At 38.0% G+C, this 21330-nt stretch overlaps 1 protein-coding gene across 7 annotated transcripts in view; it reads left to right on the top strand.

The window, feature by feature from the left end:
- The window catches only part of SH3KBP1 (SH3 domain containing kinase binding protein 1), a 215870-nt gene that overhangs the window by 170412 nt on the left and 24128 nt on the right, over positions 1-21330 (top strand). For all 7 annotated transcript variants that reach the window (XR_003535148.1, XM_027689211.1, XM_027689208.1 and 4 more), the window contains 4 exons: positions 9180-9281; positions 13146-13197; positions 17017-17097; positions 19496-19658. Coding sequence is in view for 6 of the 7 variants with exons in the window: in XM_027689211.1 (XP_027545012.1) it covers positions 9180-9281; positions 13146-13197; positions 17017-17097; positions 19496-19658 (398 nt within the window). In the remaining variant the exon portion in view is untranslated. The remainder of the gene's footprint in view (positions 1-9179; positions 9282-13145; positions 13198-17016; positions 17098-19495; positions 19659-21330) is intronic.

Below are 21330 nucleotides of genomic sequence, written 5' to 3'. Positions count from 1 at the left end.
TATGTCCATTTTCTAAAATGATTCAATATATTCAGTAAGTTAGGGGAAACAGACTGTAATTCCTCTTGCTTGAACCTTATCCTTGACCAGGACTTCTAAATGTTTATAAATAATTTTTTAACACTTATTCATATCTTGCAGGATTTCTTGGCTGCTGTGATTAGCAAGGGGGCATTAAGTAAGGTCTGTGTAGAGATTAAGCCTGACAATATATTTAATAGGGTACCAGGTACAGCTTACTTTTCACTGGTATCTTTAGAAACATGACTGCAACACTACTGTTTGAACTGAGCACTTAGATAAACTGTGAAGCCTGTGATTAGTCCAGGGCAGAAGGGAACAGCCAGCACTTCAATGTTGTTCTTGTTAGTATATTTATAATACTATTTTTTTAAAGTACACACTGAAGTTCTCTTTTCCTGTTCTTGTTATCACCAATTGTGGTGCTACAGCAGTGCCTTCAGAAAAAGGGATTCTGTTCTTCATGGAAAGTCCCAAATTTAAATTTTGACAAATGAGCATTCAAGCCAAGCTGTGTTTGGGAAGCGACAGGATCCCCCATGCACACAATGCTTCCAGATTTGCATAATTTGAAACGCATTAGGTTTATTTGTAAGTATGTTTCATACAGCCAAGCTAATCTGAAAAGGTGACATATTTTGAGATAAAAAAGAAAGATTTCTTTTTCTGCCCCATGCTTACAAGAGATATTGCTGAAATGCTGAGACATCTGGAAAACTGTGATTATTGTTCACAATGTGGGCTTTAGACTCACTGCTTAGCTTCATCCTTTCTTTTATTCTGAATGTTGGGTTCACCTGCTGATTTGATGGCATTATCTGAAGTCCAACCTTTTCAGGGTACGGAGAGCTATTTGAAGGGAAAGTAAAAATGCACATACAGTGCCAAGTAATTTGTAATTAGGACCCTGGTCCTAAGATATCTGTGATCTAAGTATTAATAGCATTAAATAATCCTTGAAATGTTTTGTTCTAGGTTTTTATAATCTTTATAAATACAGAAAATGTAATTATGTAAATATTTTATCTTGGCTCATCAGAGACATAAATTATGTCTGTTACTACCACCGCCTTTCATGTTTGTGTTGGCTAATTTAGTTTTAATTTGAGTATTGGAGTGTTACAGTTTTATGATGTGGAACATATTTACTTCGCCATGAATTCTGCTGACTGAACATTGCAAATTAAGTGAATCCCCAGAAGAGATTGTTTTGTTCAATAAGCAACTTAATTCTTCCTGTTTGTACAAATATTTCATCAAAGCTTTTTAGCTTCATTACTGATTAAACTATTTAATCACAGAATGTAAAGTCAAAAGGTTAAACCTAGCCTGAAAGAGATGTAAAAGAAAAAATACATCTGGTCGACTAGATCCTCTGGTCTAACATCCTGGGTATTGCAGGTCATTCATTATTTTAAGCCAGTTTCTTTTTTGCAGGGTCCAGTAACTTGGGCCAGTTTTTGAACAGACTGTGTCTTCTGGAGAGGTGTCTTCTTGTTGTGCCTGCCAGTAAAAAACACTGCCTGGAAAGAGTAGTGTAACCACAGCTGAAAATTGCTGACAGTCTGTCCCGTTTCCTTCCATGCAATGTTGACATGGGAATTTCTTAGTAGAGCCTTGGCGCTTATGGGTAAATAAAAATCTCCCTGTTTGACTCTTAAGTGTTAAAAGATGCAACTGGCATTATCAGATGTAAGGTTCCCTATGGCTTGGGCATGAGAACTGTCAGTAGCAGGGAAAGATCCGTGCAGGACTTGAGGCTTTTGGGACAGGTCGAGGATCTGAGCAGGATAAATCCCTTGGTTAGGAGCCAAACAGCCAAACTGGGAGATTTCCTCTCATATTTTTCTGTCAGTATTTCATAATCTATGCATATTTGCAAGAAGTATATAAAGGGAAAACTGGTGTTCTCCAGGACTGCCTCAGAAGATGACTTTATTGTCTATTGGACTGTCTCTTTTATGTAAATTATCTTGGATTAGGTAGTTGTTGAGAGATTCATTCTGTCTTATTGCCATATTTTAAAATCATGTTTCTGCCAAGGAGTACTTGATTACTAACAAGATGCTCTAAACCATAGCCATTTTTTTCAAAAGAATTTAACAAATTCTGCACTATACTGTAAGGTCCTAATCCCAGTAATTGGTCTTAGTAAGTAACAAAGCTTGGTTGTTTGGAGAAGTCCTAGGTAGCACAATGTGAGTCTAATGTAAGCCTCTAGAGAGATGGTTTCTTTCATTCATAGGTATTTTACCAAGTTTTATGAGAATTTATGAAGATTCTAAAATGAGTTATTTTCTGACATTTAAAATAAAATTGGATTTTGAGAATGATCTGTCTTGGTTTCAGCATCATTACACTGAATGTAGTAAGAAATTCTAAATAAACATACTTGAATATTTTAAATTGCTTTTTTCACTCGGCTTTTATATGATTTTGTTGTTTTCCCCAAATGCCAGGGTCATATTAATAAAGATCTCATATGGTTTTAATCATGGTTTGAAAGTCAGAGAACCTGTCCTGTGGTCTTCTCCAGTGTTTGTGAGAACTGGGATCTCTTGGTTCCCCCCCCACAGTCGAGCCCAGTGGCCCCATGGGTGCTCTGAATGGCAGAGTGCCTGTCCTTCACATTCGTCTTTCTATGAAGCATTTAATCCCCAGATTCAAGTGGCTTTATGTTATATATATATATATATCTCTGTGTGTATGGATGATGTCTTCAAAAGTCCAGTAGGCACATTTCTTTGCATTAATGGTGGTTTGTTTTTCGTTAAATTATGAGGTTGGCTATCAGTTGTTGAAAGACTACTGGAGAGATACTTACAGTGGGTTAGCATTAATTTAATGGGGGGCTGCCAGCACAGCAGAGCTGACACATGAAAGCTCTCAGTGCCAGTGTAAGAGGTATTCGTGGCTTTCTGAATAATGCGATTTTACCAGCTCAACATTCTTCTCGATGAGACTCAACTTTAGAAGGGCAGAAGGAAAGCAGAGATTTAATGAATACAACTGCCAACTGCTGGGATTGATTTTTTTTTTTAAATTTTGTAAGGAACTGTACATTCTAATGGAGATTTCCGTGAAAATGTGGTGTCCTACCAGAAAAAATTTTCGTTTTCAAACCCTGCACCATTATTAGGCTGAATTTTGGCATTGTAAATTTAGTTTGCCAATTGTATATTTTAATTTTAGTAATCTGTAAATCTTAAATTAAAAAGGCAATTCTCATAGCCATTTTTTAGAAGATCTCTATAAATGATGACTATGTGTGCAAGTACATCTACTGGCATGAGCAGAGCTTGTTATCTGAGCACTTCAAGAGTACTCATATACTTTCCTGAGGGCCTGCTTGTTCTCGTTCTTGTTCTTCATTCCTATCCTAGATGTAATGATGAAACCTGTATTAAGAAATATTTCTGTATCAAAAACTTTTAATCAAAAAGCTGAAAAATCAAGTAGTTAAGTGTTCATGTCTAACCTATAGCTTCATATTTTAGCAGTTTTACAAAGTAACATCATGTTCAGAGGACCAGCCTGGGCAGTGATCTGCTCCCTCAGAAAAACAGAAGTCCTATTTACAGATGAGAAGATTGGCCTTTTTCAGATGTATTTCTTCAAGAGTTTACACAGCTGCAGTTCAAGCCATGGGTAGGAGAGAAGATGAATACATGGCTTATTACTTATTTTGGGACCTTGGGGAATAGAAAAAATCTCTCATTTACTTATACCGACAAAAGCCGCCTTCTTGCTAGGGGCAGCTTGGAAGGTAGGTTAGGGAGGGGAGAGATTAACTTGGGCCATGGCACTCCCTGAAATAGTCAGTCCTTCCAAAGGTAGCGAGAGATGAGGGAGTGGGTGCTGCCTTGAAGGCCTGGTTGCATTGGAGGAAAAGGCAGGAAACATCTTTGCTCCTAAAATAAATAGAAAGCATGGCTGAAGGAGTGGATGCCTGCCCAGCTGTCAGGCTGTTTCTGTGTCTCTTGCAAGCCTTTATTATGCCCCTCGTGTGCTGCCAGCTGTGGTGGTGCTGTACCTCATGGAGTAGCTTCATGGGCAGCCCCTGCCAGCCTTGCTCAGCAGATGCTCTCAGGCTTCCTTGTATTTTGGTAAAGCTGCAGAAGTTACTGAACTGTTGGTAGGTTCCCAGTGAGTATCAGACGGCTGCTAATGCTCAAGAGAGCAATCTTGAAAGTGCACTTCTTGAGTGCACTTTCAGCTGGCTTCAGTGATGATCTAGATATCAGTCCACTGGGCTTCTGAACACAGGCAAGAGGAAAACTATAATGATAACTAAATACACAGCCAAGTTGCTACAGGTTTTTATTTAAGTGATTAAGAACAGTCTCATGCACATAGTAACTTGCCTGTAAGTGGCTTAAAGAAAAAAAGTGTAAAAAATAATGAAGTTAATATAATGCATATTACTTGGAGGAAAACATACACTCTGGAGCATGTCTAACAGTTAAATTACAGTAATCTTGCATCTTTTATTGACTCCTGGCAAACTAATGAAAAAATACAAATAGGAGATTTTTATTATAAATACATTCACAACCAGAAGTCCTGCTTTGCATTTTCAGCAAAAGGGTTGGTTGCCTTCATGTTCCTTTCATCTAGTTCAGGCTTAGAGTGCAAACAGCAGCGTGGGCTAGAAATAGACCCATCTGTAATAACCAAGCCCTTTTTTTTAAGAGAGAGAGCTTTATATGAAATAAAACCCCCTCTGTCTTTGGGGTATATGAAACTCCTGCCTCCTTGGAGCAGAGGGAAGGGCTATGAACCTGTGAGCATTTCCAGGAGGAGAGTTAGTCATGTGTGTGTAATGGGGCAATTTGTCATTGCCAAGCTCGTAGGTGGGACACAGCTCGGCATGAGAGAGATGTGTCACCTGCCAGGTATGAACTTGAATCTTTTAATTTCGTGGTCTTGAATGTGATATCAGCTAGTGAAGTGGAGATCAAGTTAGCAGGGGACTGACTTCTCTGCCTTATCAACCTCGGCTGTCACCTCTTTTACTGCCAAAGAAAACCAGTGTTCGTGTTTGAGAGGAGGGAAGTTTGTGTTCTTGTCTTGTGACCCGCTGTACTCCTACGCTGGGGAGATGACTAGGGATAGTGTCTTGTCAGTAGTGTCTCACTTCTAATTGCATGAAGAATAATTCTCTCCTTCTTATTCTTCACGTCAAGAAAAGGACTGATGCTTTTAGTTCACCTCTGTATACCCTTAAAACTCTTGGCAACTTTTTGCCAAAAGCTGCCTGTATTCTGGTTTTCTGGTAGTTGTCAGTTCTCCTACATTTACCATTTCCTGTGACTTAGTAAGAGTTCCAGCTCAGGTTGTACCTTATATTGTGTGCAATTTTTATGTCTTAAAAAGTTTAAATATTCCTTCTCAAAAAATCCTCAACACCTCTGGCTTTCCCATCACTATATTTTGTCCAATTCTTTGCCCTAATATTTAGCACAAAATGCATGTTGGTAGTAAATCCAGTGTATTGGGGTTTTTATCTCTTATTTGGGAACTGCTGAGTTCCAGGAGGAACTGAGGAGGTTGAGGAGTATCATGGAGTGCAAGAGAGAGACAGACAGGCAGCTGGAATCACGCCCTGCCTTCCCTGGGGCAGGCCCAACAAGCAGACAGGATGCATGACATGGAGGATTCCCTATCCTCACTCTGCCTGGCTGAACAGAGTGCCTGAAGAGATGGGGGCAGTGGTGGCAAGTTCCTGCCCAGCGCAGCAGGCACATCTGATCTGTGACTGTCCCACCTTTCCAGGTGCCCCGGCTTAATAGGTGTGAGGCTCTCCCAAGTTAGAAGCGATAGGACAAAAGGAAATGCCTCAAGTTGTGCCAGGGGAGTTTTAGATTGGATATTGGGAAAAATTTCTTCACCAAAAAAGTTGTCAAGCACTGGAACAGGCTGTCCAGGGAAGTGGTTAAGTCACCAAACCTGGAGGTACTTAAAAGACATGTATCTGTGGCACTTGGTTTAGTGGTGGACTTGGCAGTGCTGGGTTAACAGTTGAGCTTGATGATCTTAGAGGCCATTTTCAGCCTTAACAGTTCTATGATTTTACTTCACTGGAAATGAGGATAAAACCAAGATTTGTATTTTAATGAGAAAATGCCAAAATTTCCCTCTAAGATTTTTGATTTTTCCATTTCATAAATCTGCTTCTAACTAAACAATCAAAGCAGGCTTGGCAATGTGAGCCAGCAGTGAATTTCTCTAAGGTCTTTGATTGCAATGTCACTGCAATGAGTACGTGGGTGTAGTCTCCAAATTAAGCTTTGGTAGGAGCTGATTTTTACAGTAGCTAAATGTTGACCCAGCTACCACCTAGCTTGTGTGAACTCCAGTATCCGTCAAACACAATTTCTTCTTTTTTGCCATGTCTTACTATTCAGTTTTGTGAATCTTTTGTTTTCTTTTTTGTTTATTAAAGGAAACTAAAATGCATTTTTAGTAATTGGAATACATTTTTTTCATAGGACTTTTGGAATATTTCGTTGTCTGATTTTTCTTTGTTTACACTGTTATATAAGTGACAGGATAACATGGAGATAAAGCAGAGATCCACTTGGTTTTTTAATAAATTTCAGAATATTGATACTGGATTGCTTGGCAGCTTTTCTAGAAAATCTGCATTTTGAAATTGCAGCCATTTTGCTGAACTCAGACACATGAAGATATGTTTAAAAAGACGGTATGGGTTTTGCTCAATGTTCACAAGCAGACACGTTTTAATAATGTTGCTTTGATTGTGCTTCATAGCTCTGCCATTTATTAGTACTTGAGGCAGCTTGTGCAGCTGTAACTCAGGTTTGCTTGAATGGTGGTGTGTCTCATGATGAAGACCTACCAGCTGCCAGCATCTTGGATCGGCTTCCAAAGGTTGCTGAGGCATAGCAAGCCTGCAGTTGTGGGTAGCCGGAGGCCACCACCACGGAGATTCTTCACCAGATCTCATCTGTAGCTTTTAATTTCTGAGATCTCTTTCTGTCTTTTTTCTCGGTGATACATAAGCCTCCTCTTGCAAGTAAAGTAAATGAGAAAATTAAAGAGAAACTGCCTAAAGAGATTTACTTACTGTATGAAAATTCAGCGTGGTGATTGGCTGTGTAAGCCTGAGTGACAAGCTGAAGAGGAAAAAAAAAAAAAAGCAAACCTGCAGCTGTTTGGGATTAATAAATGTGTGACACAAACAGCACTTCAGGAAAACAAATGAGCTTTAAAGCAAGCATCAAATAAAAAATTCACGTGTGTTAATTAAACGAAGAAGAAGGAGTAATATTTGTATTCCCTAAGGGCATAAAAAAATCCGACTTAAAAAGAATATATGTGATGTCTCGTGCTGCTCAGTCAGGATTATTAGCCACCACTAAGCTGTGCAATCAGTTGAAGCACAAGGTTTGAATTATTCTTAATATTTTTCAAAATCTAAATTGGGTCATAAATGTTTTGGCAATTTCAGATTAGCAGCGTAGGGGGTGGAGGGCATTATAAAACACGCCATGTGATAGAACAGTTGAGTGCACTGATTACTAGGCTGTGCAAATAGATAGAGCCAAGTGGGAGAGCGCCTTCACATCAGGAATGAGCGGTGCTGGCTCTGCATAAGAGTAGTATCCTCCACAGTGCCTGCCTGTGCCATGCATGACTAGCTGATTATTTTGGTCCTCTGTGGAGTCCCTGACAGCCCTATGCACTCAGCAGACACTTTGAAAACATCACCTAGTCAAGAATCAGCCCTGCTCACTAACAGAGGTCTAACAGAACCAGTAAATACCTCCTAAATAACTCCTGGTAAGGTCTGAAAAACGTAAGTGTCCCTGGTGAAGGCCACCCTACTAAAGAGAAGGGAGAATACAGGAGAAAAGCACAGATTAGGCATGAGAAAAAACTATCAGAAAAAGAGAGAAAGGATTGTTCAGTGCCTGCATTACCTCAGAGAAAAATTTTGAGATGTAAGGGGGGGAAAAAAAACAACCAAAACAGAGATGATACGATAAACCAGGCTGTTTAGCTGGTGTATTTAGTTAGCACATATTCTATCTCAGGGTGGACTCAATAAGCTAAATAAAAAGTGTAGAACAGAAAAAAACTAAAAAACATCCCCAAAACATAAAAGCAATAATGTTTTTAATGCTAATGTTTTTGTTAAAATAACAACAAGTACAGTCATTGTTAACAGTATTTTTAAGACTTGGTATTACCTACACCTCATTAAGTTAACTTGCATTATTCTGTCATCCATTTAGCAGCTGAAACAAATAGTTTTATGGAAATCATGAAAGATTGGCCAGCCCGATGCTGAGCCAACTGCAAAAATTGGCTGAAATGGTTTTAAGACTGAGCAGACAATGGGTGACTTTCCTGTAATTGTGTTTTGGAAAACAGCTGAATTGGTTTGGCTTCAGCTTTCAGAAAAGAAGAACGTGGAAAATCTCAACAGGAACACACAAAAAAAATGGACCTGGAGCATTGGGGACTTAAAGAACAACTTTAACCTCCTCTAAAATTGTTGTGGCTACTGTTATTACTTATAACCAAAATAGCTGTACTATTTTTTTCATCATTTAGACTCTCTGATAGTACTTGATCACTTATTTATCTGTACTTTGTTTTGCTACACACTGCATTGTGCTGCTCACAAATGCTGCAGAAAAAGGTGATGAATAATATTGCTCAGGTATATAATGCCATCTTAACCGGAGTGTGATGGAATTTAATAATTCTAATGAGTCAAGCTTTTTTTGAATGTATGGGAAATAAAGAAGCTTTTTTATCTCCTGGGATGTATGATGTTGAATTAAGTTATTGCCTTTTCTGTAAAATGAAGTCAGACATAGTGTCATGCGTGCTCAAAATGCTGTCTTGTTTAATAGATTAAATGGTGAATTAATGTTTTAGACACAGACAAGGTCTTGAGCTCTTATAGCCTGTTTATGGTTCTTTCCTAGCTGCCCATGTGATAATGAAATGCGGGGTGATTATTGATGTTTTTATCTGGTAGATAACCCTGTTAACCTGGCACTCCAGCAAATTGTCATACTCTAGCAAAAAGGCAGGACATTATGCAAAAGAGTATTTCAACTCACAAATCTGTTCAGCACACAAGCACATTGTGGTTTTCATTTTATTTTACTATTTTTTAGGATTGCATTGATGTGGGTTGGTGGGAAGGAGAACTCAATGGCAGACGAGGTGTGTTTCCAGATAACTTTGTCAAGCTTCTTCCTTCTGATTTTGAAAAAGAGGTAAGCAATGTATTCTTTCATTTTCAGTTGAGAATACAGAATGAAAGTAGAGTTGAAAGAAATACTCTCTCGGATATTTGGTTTTGACAAAATTTTACTTCTAACTTAATAGCATAAAAACATAAACAAATTTCTGGGTTAAAAAGCATCCATGGAAAGAATATGTTATGCTCAAAGTCATATTATGGAGTTTGATTTGCCCATCCAGTCACCCCACTTTGAGGGAGACTTTTGAGAGAGAGAGGAATGGAGGTCCCAGGACTGTGTCATGTGATGCAATGGTATCCAGAATTCTTAACTCTTCTCCATTGTATTTGTGGTGGAATAAGAAAAGTTAGTGTACCATCTGCGTGCTGATGGACAGCAGTTCAAGCACTGTTCCAAAAGAAAAAGGGTGACATTTTAACTGTGAAATTTGAAAAACAGTGAGCTTTTGGTATCTCAGAGGCATGTTTCTTGACCTCTCAGAATTATTAAAAAGGAAGGTATAAAATCTATGCATTAGCTTTTCAGCTTCTATTTATTCGAAAAAGATGGCGTTGTTATTTGCCAGACAATATTTAGAAATCTTGCAGTTTTCTGGAATAAAGTAATGGATTCCTTACCCCAAAAGTCCATTCCATTTTTAGGAACCTTTTCAGCCACCAGTGGGTATTAAAAGCTTGCAACCAGGCTTTTGATGAGTATTTCAGCGTGACAGTGTCAGCCTTCTGTGATAAAACCAAGACTCACTGACACTTAGCTTCAGTCTTTGGCAATAAAAATTGGATGCCAAAGGCAAAAATTAAATAACTTGGGAAGCTTTATAAAGCAACTATTAAACAATTCACAGAGGCTAACATGATAATTATAGAAAATGAAGGTAGAAGAGCAGCAAAAACGGTGGGAGATGAAAATGCAATTCCATAGCAGAGTAGATATCCTGGCTTTAGGCCTAATACTAAAAGAAGGTGATTTCCAGAAGAGGCAGAAATCATAAACCTTAAGACATAGCGAGCCTATATAGAAGAAAAAAAATCTTTACCCATATCCATTTTTTGTGGTGAAATTATTCAGTCTTTTTGAACTTATAAATTATATACCTTTAAAGTATTTTTTAGAGCACACTTGAATATAACTTGTAGAATAAATTAGATATTCAGACACTTAGAAATTGCAGCTAGGTTTGCTCTAAATGTGGAGAATAAAATTTTATTAATTTTTAAAATGCCACAAATCTGGCCACGTGAGTAAGTAGCTGGTAGGACTACAGACTGTCTATCTTTGCTTGAATCAGTACTAAAAGGGAAGGAGATAAATACTTTTCCAGTGATTTTGTCAAGTATTTTCTGATGTGATCCAGAAACCTTGGATTCCATCCTATGCTCTGAAAGTATATGTTGCAGTAGTTCTTCTGTCTGTTGAACAAATCTTGGAATCTTTTCCCATCTCCTTGTTCACTCCCCAATTTTCCAAACCTGATTCTTTTCCACACATGGATATTTGCCCCAGATCTTTTCTATTCACTGCCTAGTCCCCATCTCCACCTCTCAGGTGGTCTCCATTACAGGATTTTCCCCTGAGATCACTACCTGAATCTAAATCACCATCTGGATTTACTTTCTATTCCTACAGCAAATTTCTTTATCCAGCTTCTTTTCCTCTCCCCTCTTACTCTTTGTCCCTGCTCTGTAGTTCTGTTCTCTTCTTGTCCAACCAGTCCTGGTTTCCTGTCTATTGGCTTAATTTCTAGTCTGTGTCCATCACCTTCTCAGTTATCTCACCACCTCTATCCCAACACAGACCCTTGTAAATCCTTCTTGCTTCTTCATGTTTCCCTAAGCACTCTTAAAACTTCTTCACACTACACCCATTCTGATCTTTATCTGCCTTATTGAAACAATGTATTTCCCTCTTCAGCTTTCAGGTAAAGTCACTTTGTCTAGTGAACCATAGGACCCTTTCATATTTGTGTTTATCTACATAAGGGCTTTAATTTTAATCAGGAGTGAGATTTGTAGTGAATCTGTCACTCGTCCATCTGCACTTGCTATGCTTTCGAAGACACATCTCAGGGGACATGACCAAGATCTGCTAAAGGAGTACATATCTTATATCCAACTGCTGATGTATGGACAGTCAATGGGAGCAGTCTCACACCACTCCAGAATAAAACCCCAAATGTGTATATTGTACTGTTGGACCTTGGCATCAGCTATTTCACCCTGCAGCCATTATCAACAAAACTCCCAGTTGCTATCACAAGACATTCATTATTCCTGTCGTGTTTGCTTTTCAAATTTTTTTTCACTTTTCTGCATTTAAACCTTTAAATATGTTGCCCAAATTCTTGCAGAAATATTTCTGAGAGTATAAGGGGGGCTCAGTGTTCCTGGACAACGGTCCTCAGCAGCCAGGCTAGAGAAGATCATTCTGATCTCCTGAGTTCTTGGCCACAGCTTGGTCAGGTTGATGACAGGAGGTGATCTGGTCAGGATAAGGTGATAGGAGAAACATGAGGGTTACTGGATGACAATTTCTGAGATTCAAGCTGTTAGGCTTACCCAGTCTGTGCAAAAACTGGTGGTTTTTTTCCTCCAGAGATCTATAGGTTTGCTAGACTTGAAAGAGGTCCCTTGAAAGAGTGTGTGGCAAGGGCTCAGCCTTCACAGCAAACCTGCTCCCTGTCAACAGTCAGACCAAGATCTGAGAGTTGTAGGGCAGAGGCTGAACTAATTACTGCAAGTGAACAAAACAATTGATCTTTCTCAAAAGATTTGGCAGATACATAGAAAGTAATGGGCGAGAGGGCAGGGATCAGTAAGAGTTTGAGAGAAAATATCAGCTTAAGTGGATGGTTGAAGTTTGGCAAAGCTATGCATGTCTGGAAACATCATTTTATGCGTAGTTCCACAAGGCAATATACAATAATACATAGCCAGCAATGTAGTGACAATGTAGTGATTGTGATCAATCTATAGCAAAGGAAATAAGGTCTATCTCAGAAAAAAGGATGGGCATAGGAAAAATTATTTTTGCTTAGAATTTATGCTCAATAATCTTGATAGTTTTTGGTTGGGTTTTTTTTTTAAGTAAGAGATAAAGTGTGTTATTTAATCTAGCATGGTCCTCCATTTGGTTTTGTACTCATCCCAACATATGGTGAATAGCAGTATGATGTGTGTGCATACACACACATTGGCACAGAAGAAAAGCCATCCCTCCCCTAATCTGCAGGTGAAGAGAAATGATTCTGGCACTGCTTTTGTGTTCATACCATTAGAGATCTATTAGGGAAATGGTCATAACAGATAAGGTAAAAGTAAAAAGTACGAATTGATTGGAATAATTTGTTTCATTTCACCTAACATCTAAAATCGTGATAACTGTCTTTTGCAATCGTGGTGAGTGAATAAAATGTAACTTTTGCAGTATTCTGCGGTATTTCCTGTGTTCTGCATTTTTACATCATCTCTGAGTCTGAAAAAACACACATCAGGTTTTGGCACAAATATCTAGGGGTTTCTTTGTGTTTGTTTTTTCCAAAATGGATAGGAATATTTACAAGATTAAATTTTAAAGAGATTTCTTCAATAGACCAAGAGTCATGTATTCCTCTAATCTTAAGAGGTATGTAAAATGAACCTTTTTTTACCCCTCAATAGGATATTTCAATCGCAAAAGCATAAAAATGACATTTGATTTGTCAATGCTATTTTCTCTCTTCAGATTCATTTTAATGAAGTTATTTCAGAAGAAATATGGGACAGTCTCATAACTTGTAATTATTAATGTTAAGCATTTTATGATTAACTCCAACTTTTGTATGAATGAGATTTACAGGCATTTTGAAGCAATCTGTTTTCTTCTGTTATTAAATTTTAGAGACCGAAGAAACCACCACCTCCATCAGCTCCTGTCATCAAACAAGGATCAGGTAAGATGTAGCTGATTTTGTACAGCATATGTCAGTGAGCACATCTCAATCTAAATTAAGTGTATTCAAATTTATATAGAATTCATCTGTATCAAAATTGATAAGCAGGTGTCTAGACAACAACTAATAAATCAGAATCTTTCAGGGTTGATAACTCTGAAAAACTGCGATGTGTGTTTTTTAAATGCATTTCAGGCAATCATCTGCACTATTTTAAAATATCCTGTATCTCCCCTTAAACATGTTAAGTCAGAGCTAGTGTGACACTTCAGTTTTTAGAAGTTTTATGGTTCTGTTCCTTGACTGAAGTTGATTGTGTGCATGTCTTCGCAGTATAGGCCCAGTATGTTGGAGTCTGATAATACCTGCAGGAGGAAACCGCATTCACTACAGATCTGATTTATTCTGGAGACAAAGAGTTTTTTCGAATATCTATAAAATACTCTCATACAGTGATCTGATCTGAGTTGCAGTTGAAGTCTTGCGGGTCTGCATGAATGCTGGAGCTGGCTGACTGCTCCAGAGTCTATGCCATAGTTAGATTCTTGGGTTTCAATACTTTATAGCCCTAAGTATAAAACTAAAAGGAGTTACCCTGAATTTGGTTATGTAGATAATGGTGTTGCAAATGTATTAAGTGGCTGATTCTGTTTTGCAAACAGATAAGTGCTAGCAGAACTGGTTTTGTAGTATGTTAGACTGAATTGTGGGTACATACTGAGAGCTGAACTCACTTTGATTTGTAATTTTAAAACAACTCCTCAATACTAATTTCCAAAAGTGCCTGCATGATTTGTTTTTAAGATAAAACTTAGAAACAGTTAAAGTATCTATGCACTTGACAGTTCTGACCTTGGAAACCAAATTCCAGTTCCATTCATGTAAAATTAAAAATCACAAGGCAGGGGATGCTCTTGGAGTTTTCATTTGTATTGCAGTGGTGGTGGTGGAAACATAACTATGGCTGGAATTCTTTAATCCTTTAAGTCAGGTGAGTTTGTAAAAATTCTGCAGCAGCACTAGTGCTTCCCCCGCTGCTGGCACACATTAAAAGCAAAACAAATTCATCTAATCTAGCCAGATAGTTTTCCTGTAACTGTGGTCTGTTCCAGCTTTTGGTGCTTTAAAAAGTAAATTTCCCTCTCCCACAGTCTTGAGCTGTTAATGGGAGAAGTTACACCAGTATACAATTTACTGTGAATCAATATGCTATAATTTAACTAGTTTGAATTTTTCATGCAGTTCTTTGACTACAGAATCATGACTATAAATATTTGGGTTGCTTATTGACATCCGTGGTTTGTTCTTTACTCTGTCTTGAGACTCATGAAAACATAAATTTGATTTTAAGATCAGTAACAGTGTCCAGAGAGAGCAGTATGACTTTGCCATCTAGTGGTGGTTATGTATTAACGATGTCTTAGTGACAACTGATGTTATAGCCTGACATGTTTCAGAAAAGCTCTGTAAAACATTATATTTCTTTCAATTTATACTCCTGTAATTAGAGAATAACACTTTTAATATGTACCTGTTTGCATGCAGTGCATTAGCTGTGTCACCAAAGCAGGATAATGTGGCTATTTTCAGAAGGAAAAATGGGTGCATAAAGGATGCAGACAATTTGATTAAGGCCATCTAAGTCAGAGCCAAGACTATTGCAGTTCTTTCTTTTCAGTCTTTGACAAGTCCTGGCTGATCAGGCACAAAAGTTTCTTCTGACAGGTATTGAGAGCTGAAAATTGTCCTATGTTTATTACCAACCAGACATCCTATATTCGTCAAATTATCACTTCGCTGAGGTTATACTGTGTTTTACCACATCTCCATGTTAGACCTTAGTGTTGATAGTAGGTAACAGCTTGCAGTAATATTTCTTCATATTTAACCAGTTACAGTGCGATGAATAAATTGAAAACTGTCAGTTGCAGCCTAAGCAATCAAATATCAGTATCTTGATGCAGAGCATAAAATCAGAACAGAGAATTAGAATTGGTCTTTGTAGTACAAGTGGCATATGTGTGAAAGAGGTGTCTGGTTTGTATTATAGTAGAGATAGAAGTTTGGCTGTATTTCCAAATTCTCTACAGCAGTAGGCTGCCAGGGCCTTCTCTGCTGCACTAGTTTACAAAGCAAGGCAAAAACTGGAGAGACAAATTTAGGAGCACAAGTCCCTTATACATAATCATTGAAAAGCAGTGGGCATTTCACTGGGTAGCTGGGATAAGCAACACAACTGTGTCTGGACCGAAGGGTGGGAATACTCTTGAATTCCTCTGGGAGCTGATACGGAGTTCCCCAGAGCTTCCTTGCAGGTGACCTTCACCTGGAAGTAAAGGCAAGATCACGGTGCCTGCCTGGGTGCTGATTAATTTGGGGGGCACAACCCAAGCAGGGAGTACAGCTGAGCCTGGGAGCTCCTCAGTGTTTGTGGGCTCATTGTTTTAGACTTCGCCTAAGAATGTCCTTCTGTGTGTTAATGATGCCTGTGAATCTTACTGTAATTAGACACTTGTATGTCTTTTTTTCTTGATCACACTACTGTGTGCAAGATTACCAATATGTTGACTTGTGCTTTGCATATCTTGTGTGTAGAAAGGTTTTAACTGGTTTGCAGCAACAACTTTGCCTCTCAGAAGTTAAGTATTGTTCATAGAATCATTTAGGTTGGAAAAGAGCCTTAAGATCATCGAATCCAACCATAAAATGTGAATTTAGTATTATTTATTGACAAGATAAGTGGTACAACTGCTGTCCAACAGCACGTTTATGTAAAGCAACAATGGCTGCTGATCACCAGTGGTGAGCACTGGTTTCCAGGAACCAGCTGCAGAAGGGAGTTGCAACAGCACATTCAGAAAATGTAAATATACTTGAGAACTGCATATAACAGAACAGACTGAAACAAAAAATTGCCCTGTGTTCCCTGCCCTGCCTCCTCTGCTTTTCTTGGATTACATCTACTGTAATTTTTATTGAGATACTAATAGCATAACCTAAAGGGATTTTCAACACTACGAAGTCGAAGTGGCATTAGCACCTAGTGGTGAGCCAATGCAGCAAAGCCAATATCCAGTCAAGTATTTCTTATAATATGGGGATTAGAAGATTGCATCTTGCATGTGCCAGGAAATTTTTGCAAAGTGTTCCCATTGTTGATGCCACAAGTTTCCATATTCCCTGGAGCAACAGAAGTCAGTATGTCAGGGCCACTAGTACAGAGGCAAAAGGTAGCAGGAGCCTACAGCTCCAGGCCAAAAGCTGTCAATTAAAATAATCATGCAGAATACTGCCAGCACTGCTCTTCTTATCCTTCTAATATGTGGAAGTGAACAGCTAGTACTAGTGGTGAAAAAGAGGAGGAAATGGATTAACTTATGTAAAATAAACTCTGTATATGTTGCTCTATCAAGTATTCCCTTGGCATTATGCAATTAATTGATTTATTCCTAATAATTCTGCACACTATTGAGTTGCTCTTCATTTACCTACATCTGTAACAGTAAAGCATCTGTCCATATTTAAAAATCTGTAGTTATTGTTGGGTTTTTTTCCACAGAATGGTCTGAAAGTGTCTTTTTTTTGGGGTGCACAGTTTGGAAACCGTGAACTTGATTATAAAGACATAAACATCCAATTGCTTTTTTGTCATTATGGTGCAAGCAAATAATTGAAATAAATTTATGTTCAGTTTTAGCAAGACATTTTCAAATTGGAGAATATAAAAAGCCTAGGAAATTGTAGAATTAAATCTTATGTGGCTGTATATGCTGGTTTGTTGGCTTGTTCAGAATTCAGAATTTTTTCTTTCTTTGATAGGGACCACAGATCGAAAGCATGAAATCAAAAAGATACCACCTGAAAGGCCAGAATGTCTTCCTAATAGAACAGAAGAAAAAGGTATGAAATGTGCTTTCCTGCCTGGTCTCTGCAGAGACACAAAGGAAATGGAACCAGTGCACATTCTCATTTCGCAGTCTCTGTTTTCATTAAGTGTATTGTTTGGGTGTTTGTTTCCCACTCTGATAGATTGTGATGGCAGGCATTTTGGAAAGGATCTCATTGTAGCTTATGGACTAAATTTAGGGTTTTCAGTTGTACCAGTCCAGAGCTGCTAAGTACGTGCAGCCACAACTGAAGTCAAGGGGAGATTTGCTCTCAATACATGAAATGCTGTATAAAGCTCAGTGGTCTGTAAAACCCACCTTGATCGAGTAAGATACTCCATATTAGCATGTACTTTTTTCTTAACATCTGTTTGCCTTGGTTCTCTAGTTGAAAGCAGGGTTGGTGGTTTTCCTGCATCACAGAGGAGTTTTGTGAAGATATAGTCTCTAATGATTATGAGTCACCCCATTATCATAGTCACAAAAGTCATAGGCGAGGCTGTGAAGAAATGAAAAAGTTCTGTCTTCAAAGCCGTGTTTGAACATTGCAAGAAATGGGACACAGTACCACACAGAGCAGGGACAAGCAAATTAAACCTTTAATGGTTTCATTGTGTTCATTGTGCATTCCTAATAGTTTCAGGAAAATAGTTACATCAGTTCTCTAATTGAGGATGGTGTCAAGTTTCATATGTTTAAGTGGACTATTGGATTGTATGGACAAGTTTGTTTATGGGATTTCTTAATTTCTAAGTATTCAGTCTTGCAGCCTTTTAAAAGGCACTCAACTAAATGTATAATAGGCAGTTATAACTTAATGACAGAACCTTCAGACTTTGCACCAAGGTCTGTTTCTGGATATATGTCTTAGTGATCTGACAGGTGTTTTAGCAGTTTATTCTACATATGCTTACTTTTGGCTATGTGTACTGCTTCTCATGGTTATGTTTGCTTTCCATTTTTGGATTTACAAAGCCAACTGCCAAAACAGCACAGGAAGTTTAAATATGTTACTGTCCCAGGCTATAAATAAAGAGGCTGTAGGAGTTGTGCCTACATTTCAGGAGTACCAGGGAATGGCAGGAATTGCTCAGTGTGGTGTGGCAGCAGGGGTGGCACAGGAAAGTTCTTTGTGTTGGCACACTGCCTAGCCTGTCCCTCATGCATAGTTTAGATTCTTGGACACTGACAACAGAATAAATTGTCATAGGATTAAGTGTGTAAAAATGTCACAGTATGCTGGAAAAGCTTCAATGTTACTGAGGACCCAATGACTGCATCTGCTGAAAATGCACCGGAAAAGGGTTTATGCCTGTGAACAATAGTTGCTAACTGGACTATTCAAAATCCAATGTGGATTGTGTTTCTGGTGATTTATTCCAAGATCCTCTTATACTGAATGAAACCATTAAGCAAAGCCCTGTAACATTCCCAGTACCTCTTCTATGTATACAGAAGTGTAATATTCATGGTATATCATAGACAGTGTTGTCTATGGAAGTGGGGTGTTGGCATAGTAGGATACAGCGAGCAGAACTTTGGTCCTTTTGAGAGTTTTGTCCTTTCTTTAAGAAAAATCAGGTTTCCTCTGGTGTGGCATGTGTGTTCATGTGTTTGGTTTGTATTAGAAATTTAGAGCATATTATTTACAAGAGTTATTCATGTGTATTGTACTTTACATATTCACAGGCATTGTGTGTTTGGATTGGATATTGGTATAGTGGCACTCCCTAAAAATGTGTAATGGGTTCTGCAATTGATCTAGTTTTTCATTGGCAAGCTGAAAAATTCAGCATATAAGTCTGTGCTTAAAAACCTAAATAAAAGATCTGATTTTTCCAAAGGGTTTACATCCTGCTAAACATTGCTAAATTTTTATGCTTGTATTTTATTTTCATATTTTAACTGTAGTCCACTTGAAACACACTTTTTATTTTCCCCCAGAAATTATATTTCTCTGTTTCTCCAAGTTACGTTAAGAATATCCAGCATAATTATTTCTGTGACCTTCTAACTTAATATTGTTTCATATTAGAATTTAATATAAGTTGTACTCATGGGAAATTGTTCCATGTGGTGCATAAGTTCTTGCCATTCTGATATTTTACAGTCAGAAACTAGTAAGTTACTAAAATAAAAAAATTATTCCCATTCAGACACTGCACACACACATTTTGGCCATGAGGAGTTACAGGCAGAACAGTCAGGCAGGGCAAACAACTGATTTGTGGTAAACAGGTTATTTCAAATAAAGAATGATTTAGAACAGGAGTGGAAAGGAAATAAGTTTTTTCTTTGTATACAGTGTATCTACAGTGGAAGATTTCTTGTTTAATTGTAGGCTTGTGAGTGCAAATGAATTCCACTTAATAATATCCGTGTTCTTTTTTCTGGAAATTATTGATTTAAAGAAAGATCAGAGAGAGAGCAAAAACAGATAGACTTGCAGAAGCCTTCAGTTCCTGCTATACCTCCGAAGAAACCTCGGCCACCCAAAGCCAACTCTGTGAATAGACCTGGTACCTTGCCCCCGAGACGACCAGAAAGACCAGTTGTGCCTGTGACTCACACAAGGTATTGCTTTTCCTCTGTCCAATGCTTTTGGGTTTAATGGAAAAAAACACACATATAAAGAATTTAGGTTTTACAGTTTGTCACACTTTATTTCACAGTAAACTGTATTTAAAGAACAACAAGAAAAAAGAAAATCCTTATAGTCACCTGGCTGAATCAAGAATAGCAGTATTAGACTGTTCTTTACTAGTTTATTTCTACTGATGAACACACTGTTACAAGACCCTGCAGAATAACGTGGGAAATATCTGCATCAGCACTGACGTGTCTGACTTTCTTAGTTTACCTCAAATTATTGCAGCTTAGCCTGGGCACTAAGTCAGGGCAAAAGCTTGGATTGTACTGAGGAAGAGCGTTAGACAATGCACATTTCAAATACTGCCAGCTTGGTTTCAGTCTGTTTTCTTTGATCATTTGATATCAATTTTCAGCAAAATACATTTGTCTTCATAGAATGCTCTTTTAGCTGGTGTCACTGCAGAATAGTGCTGTCAAATATTTATGCTCTAACAATGGTTGTTCCTCTACAGTTACATGATGTTCTTTATCTGAGGTGGTTACAGCCTTTGAGGAGCACTGAGAAATAGGACTTGCCAACACAACTCCATTTATTGCCTGCTAGAGCAGAGGCTGCAGAAATTAAAGGCCTCATCCATAGTCCTAATCAAGTCTAGGTGGCTACATTTTAGTCATCAGCACGTGGGTTGTGCACTGTAGACTTCTTTTATGCATAGCGAATAGAGTTAGGTGAAAACCACAATAAAAGCAGTTGCATAAAATGGGCAAGCTGTACATCTTGCAGAAATACTACAATATAGGGATAGAAATAATTTTACTATTGTATTGTTAGGAAAATTAGCTGCCATTGAACTACTGGAGTTCAAGTATGGTAATGGTGAATTAAATACCAGAATCAAGTATCGGTTAGAGTAGAATGAAATGCTTGACATAGATTCCCGTTATTCCTCCACATATGGTTCATTAAACAATCGCTCTCAGTGTGAAATCTGAGGCACATGAAAAGAGAAAAAGGCACCTGCCTTGTGCTCCCAGTTTCATCTTACTGAAGTGCTTTGGCTGTACATTTCTGAGAACTCACCCTTCTATCCAAGTGCTACTGCCATGGCTTCTTTTGGACTTGGCTTCAAACATGCCCAGTTGTTCTAAAACACAGTGCATACCTGCTGGTCACTTGGGCATACTTGGAAATGCAAGTGTTTGCTATGATCTTTAGCTAAGTGATCTTGGCAAGACCAGTACATGCCTTAGTGTTCAGTTCACTGGCGAGTCATGCAGTGGGGTAGCTGTTCTTTTGTTCTATCTTTTGCCTGAAATATTTTGAACATATTATAAATTTTTAGCATTTAGAGTTTTGGAGGGTGTTTTGTTGTTCTTGTGTTTTCCTTTTTTTTCTTAAGTACAAAATTGTATAAAGAAACCATGTTTTTTAAAGATCTTTCAATTTTCATGTTATTAAAGGGAAAAGGCAGACCTAAACAGTAACCCTATTATGCTCTTAATTGTTCAAACTCTGCTGTGTCTAGCACAGAAAAAAATGGTTCATTATTTTATCTAATACCATTATATATGAAAGAATTTTACTTGTAACAGTAGTTAGATTAAAACTTAGAAGGAAAGGTGATTTTTAAGGTGATGATGATGCATGTTGATC

This window comes from Neopelma chrysocephalum, unplaced genomic scaffold (assembly GCF_003984885.1).
Source record: "Neopelma chrysocephalum unplaced genomic scaffold, ASM398488v2 Primary Assembly neopelma1_76, whole genome shotgun sequence".
NCBI classification, from domain to species: domain Eukaryota; kingdom Metazoa; phylum Chordata; class Aves; order Passeriformes; family Pipridae; genus Neopelma; species Neopelma chrysocephalum.
The sequence above is the reverse complement of the archived record's forward strand: the minus strand, read 5'-3'. Positions and strand labels throughout refer to the sequence as shown.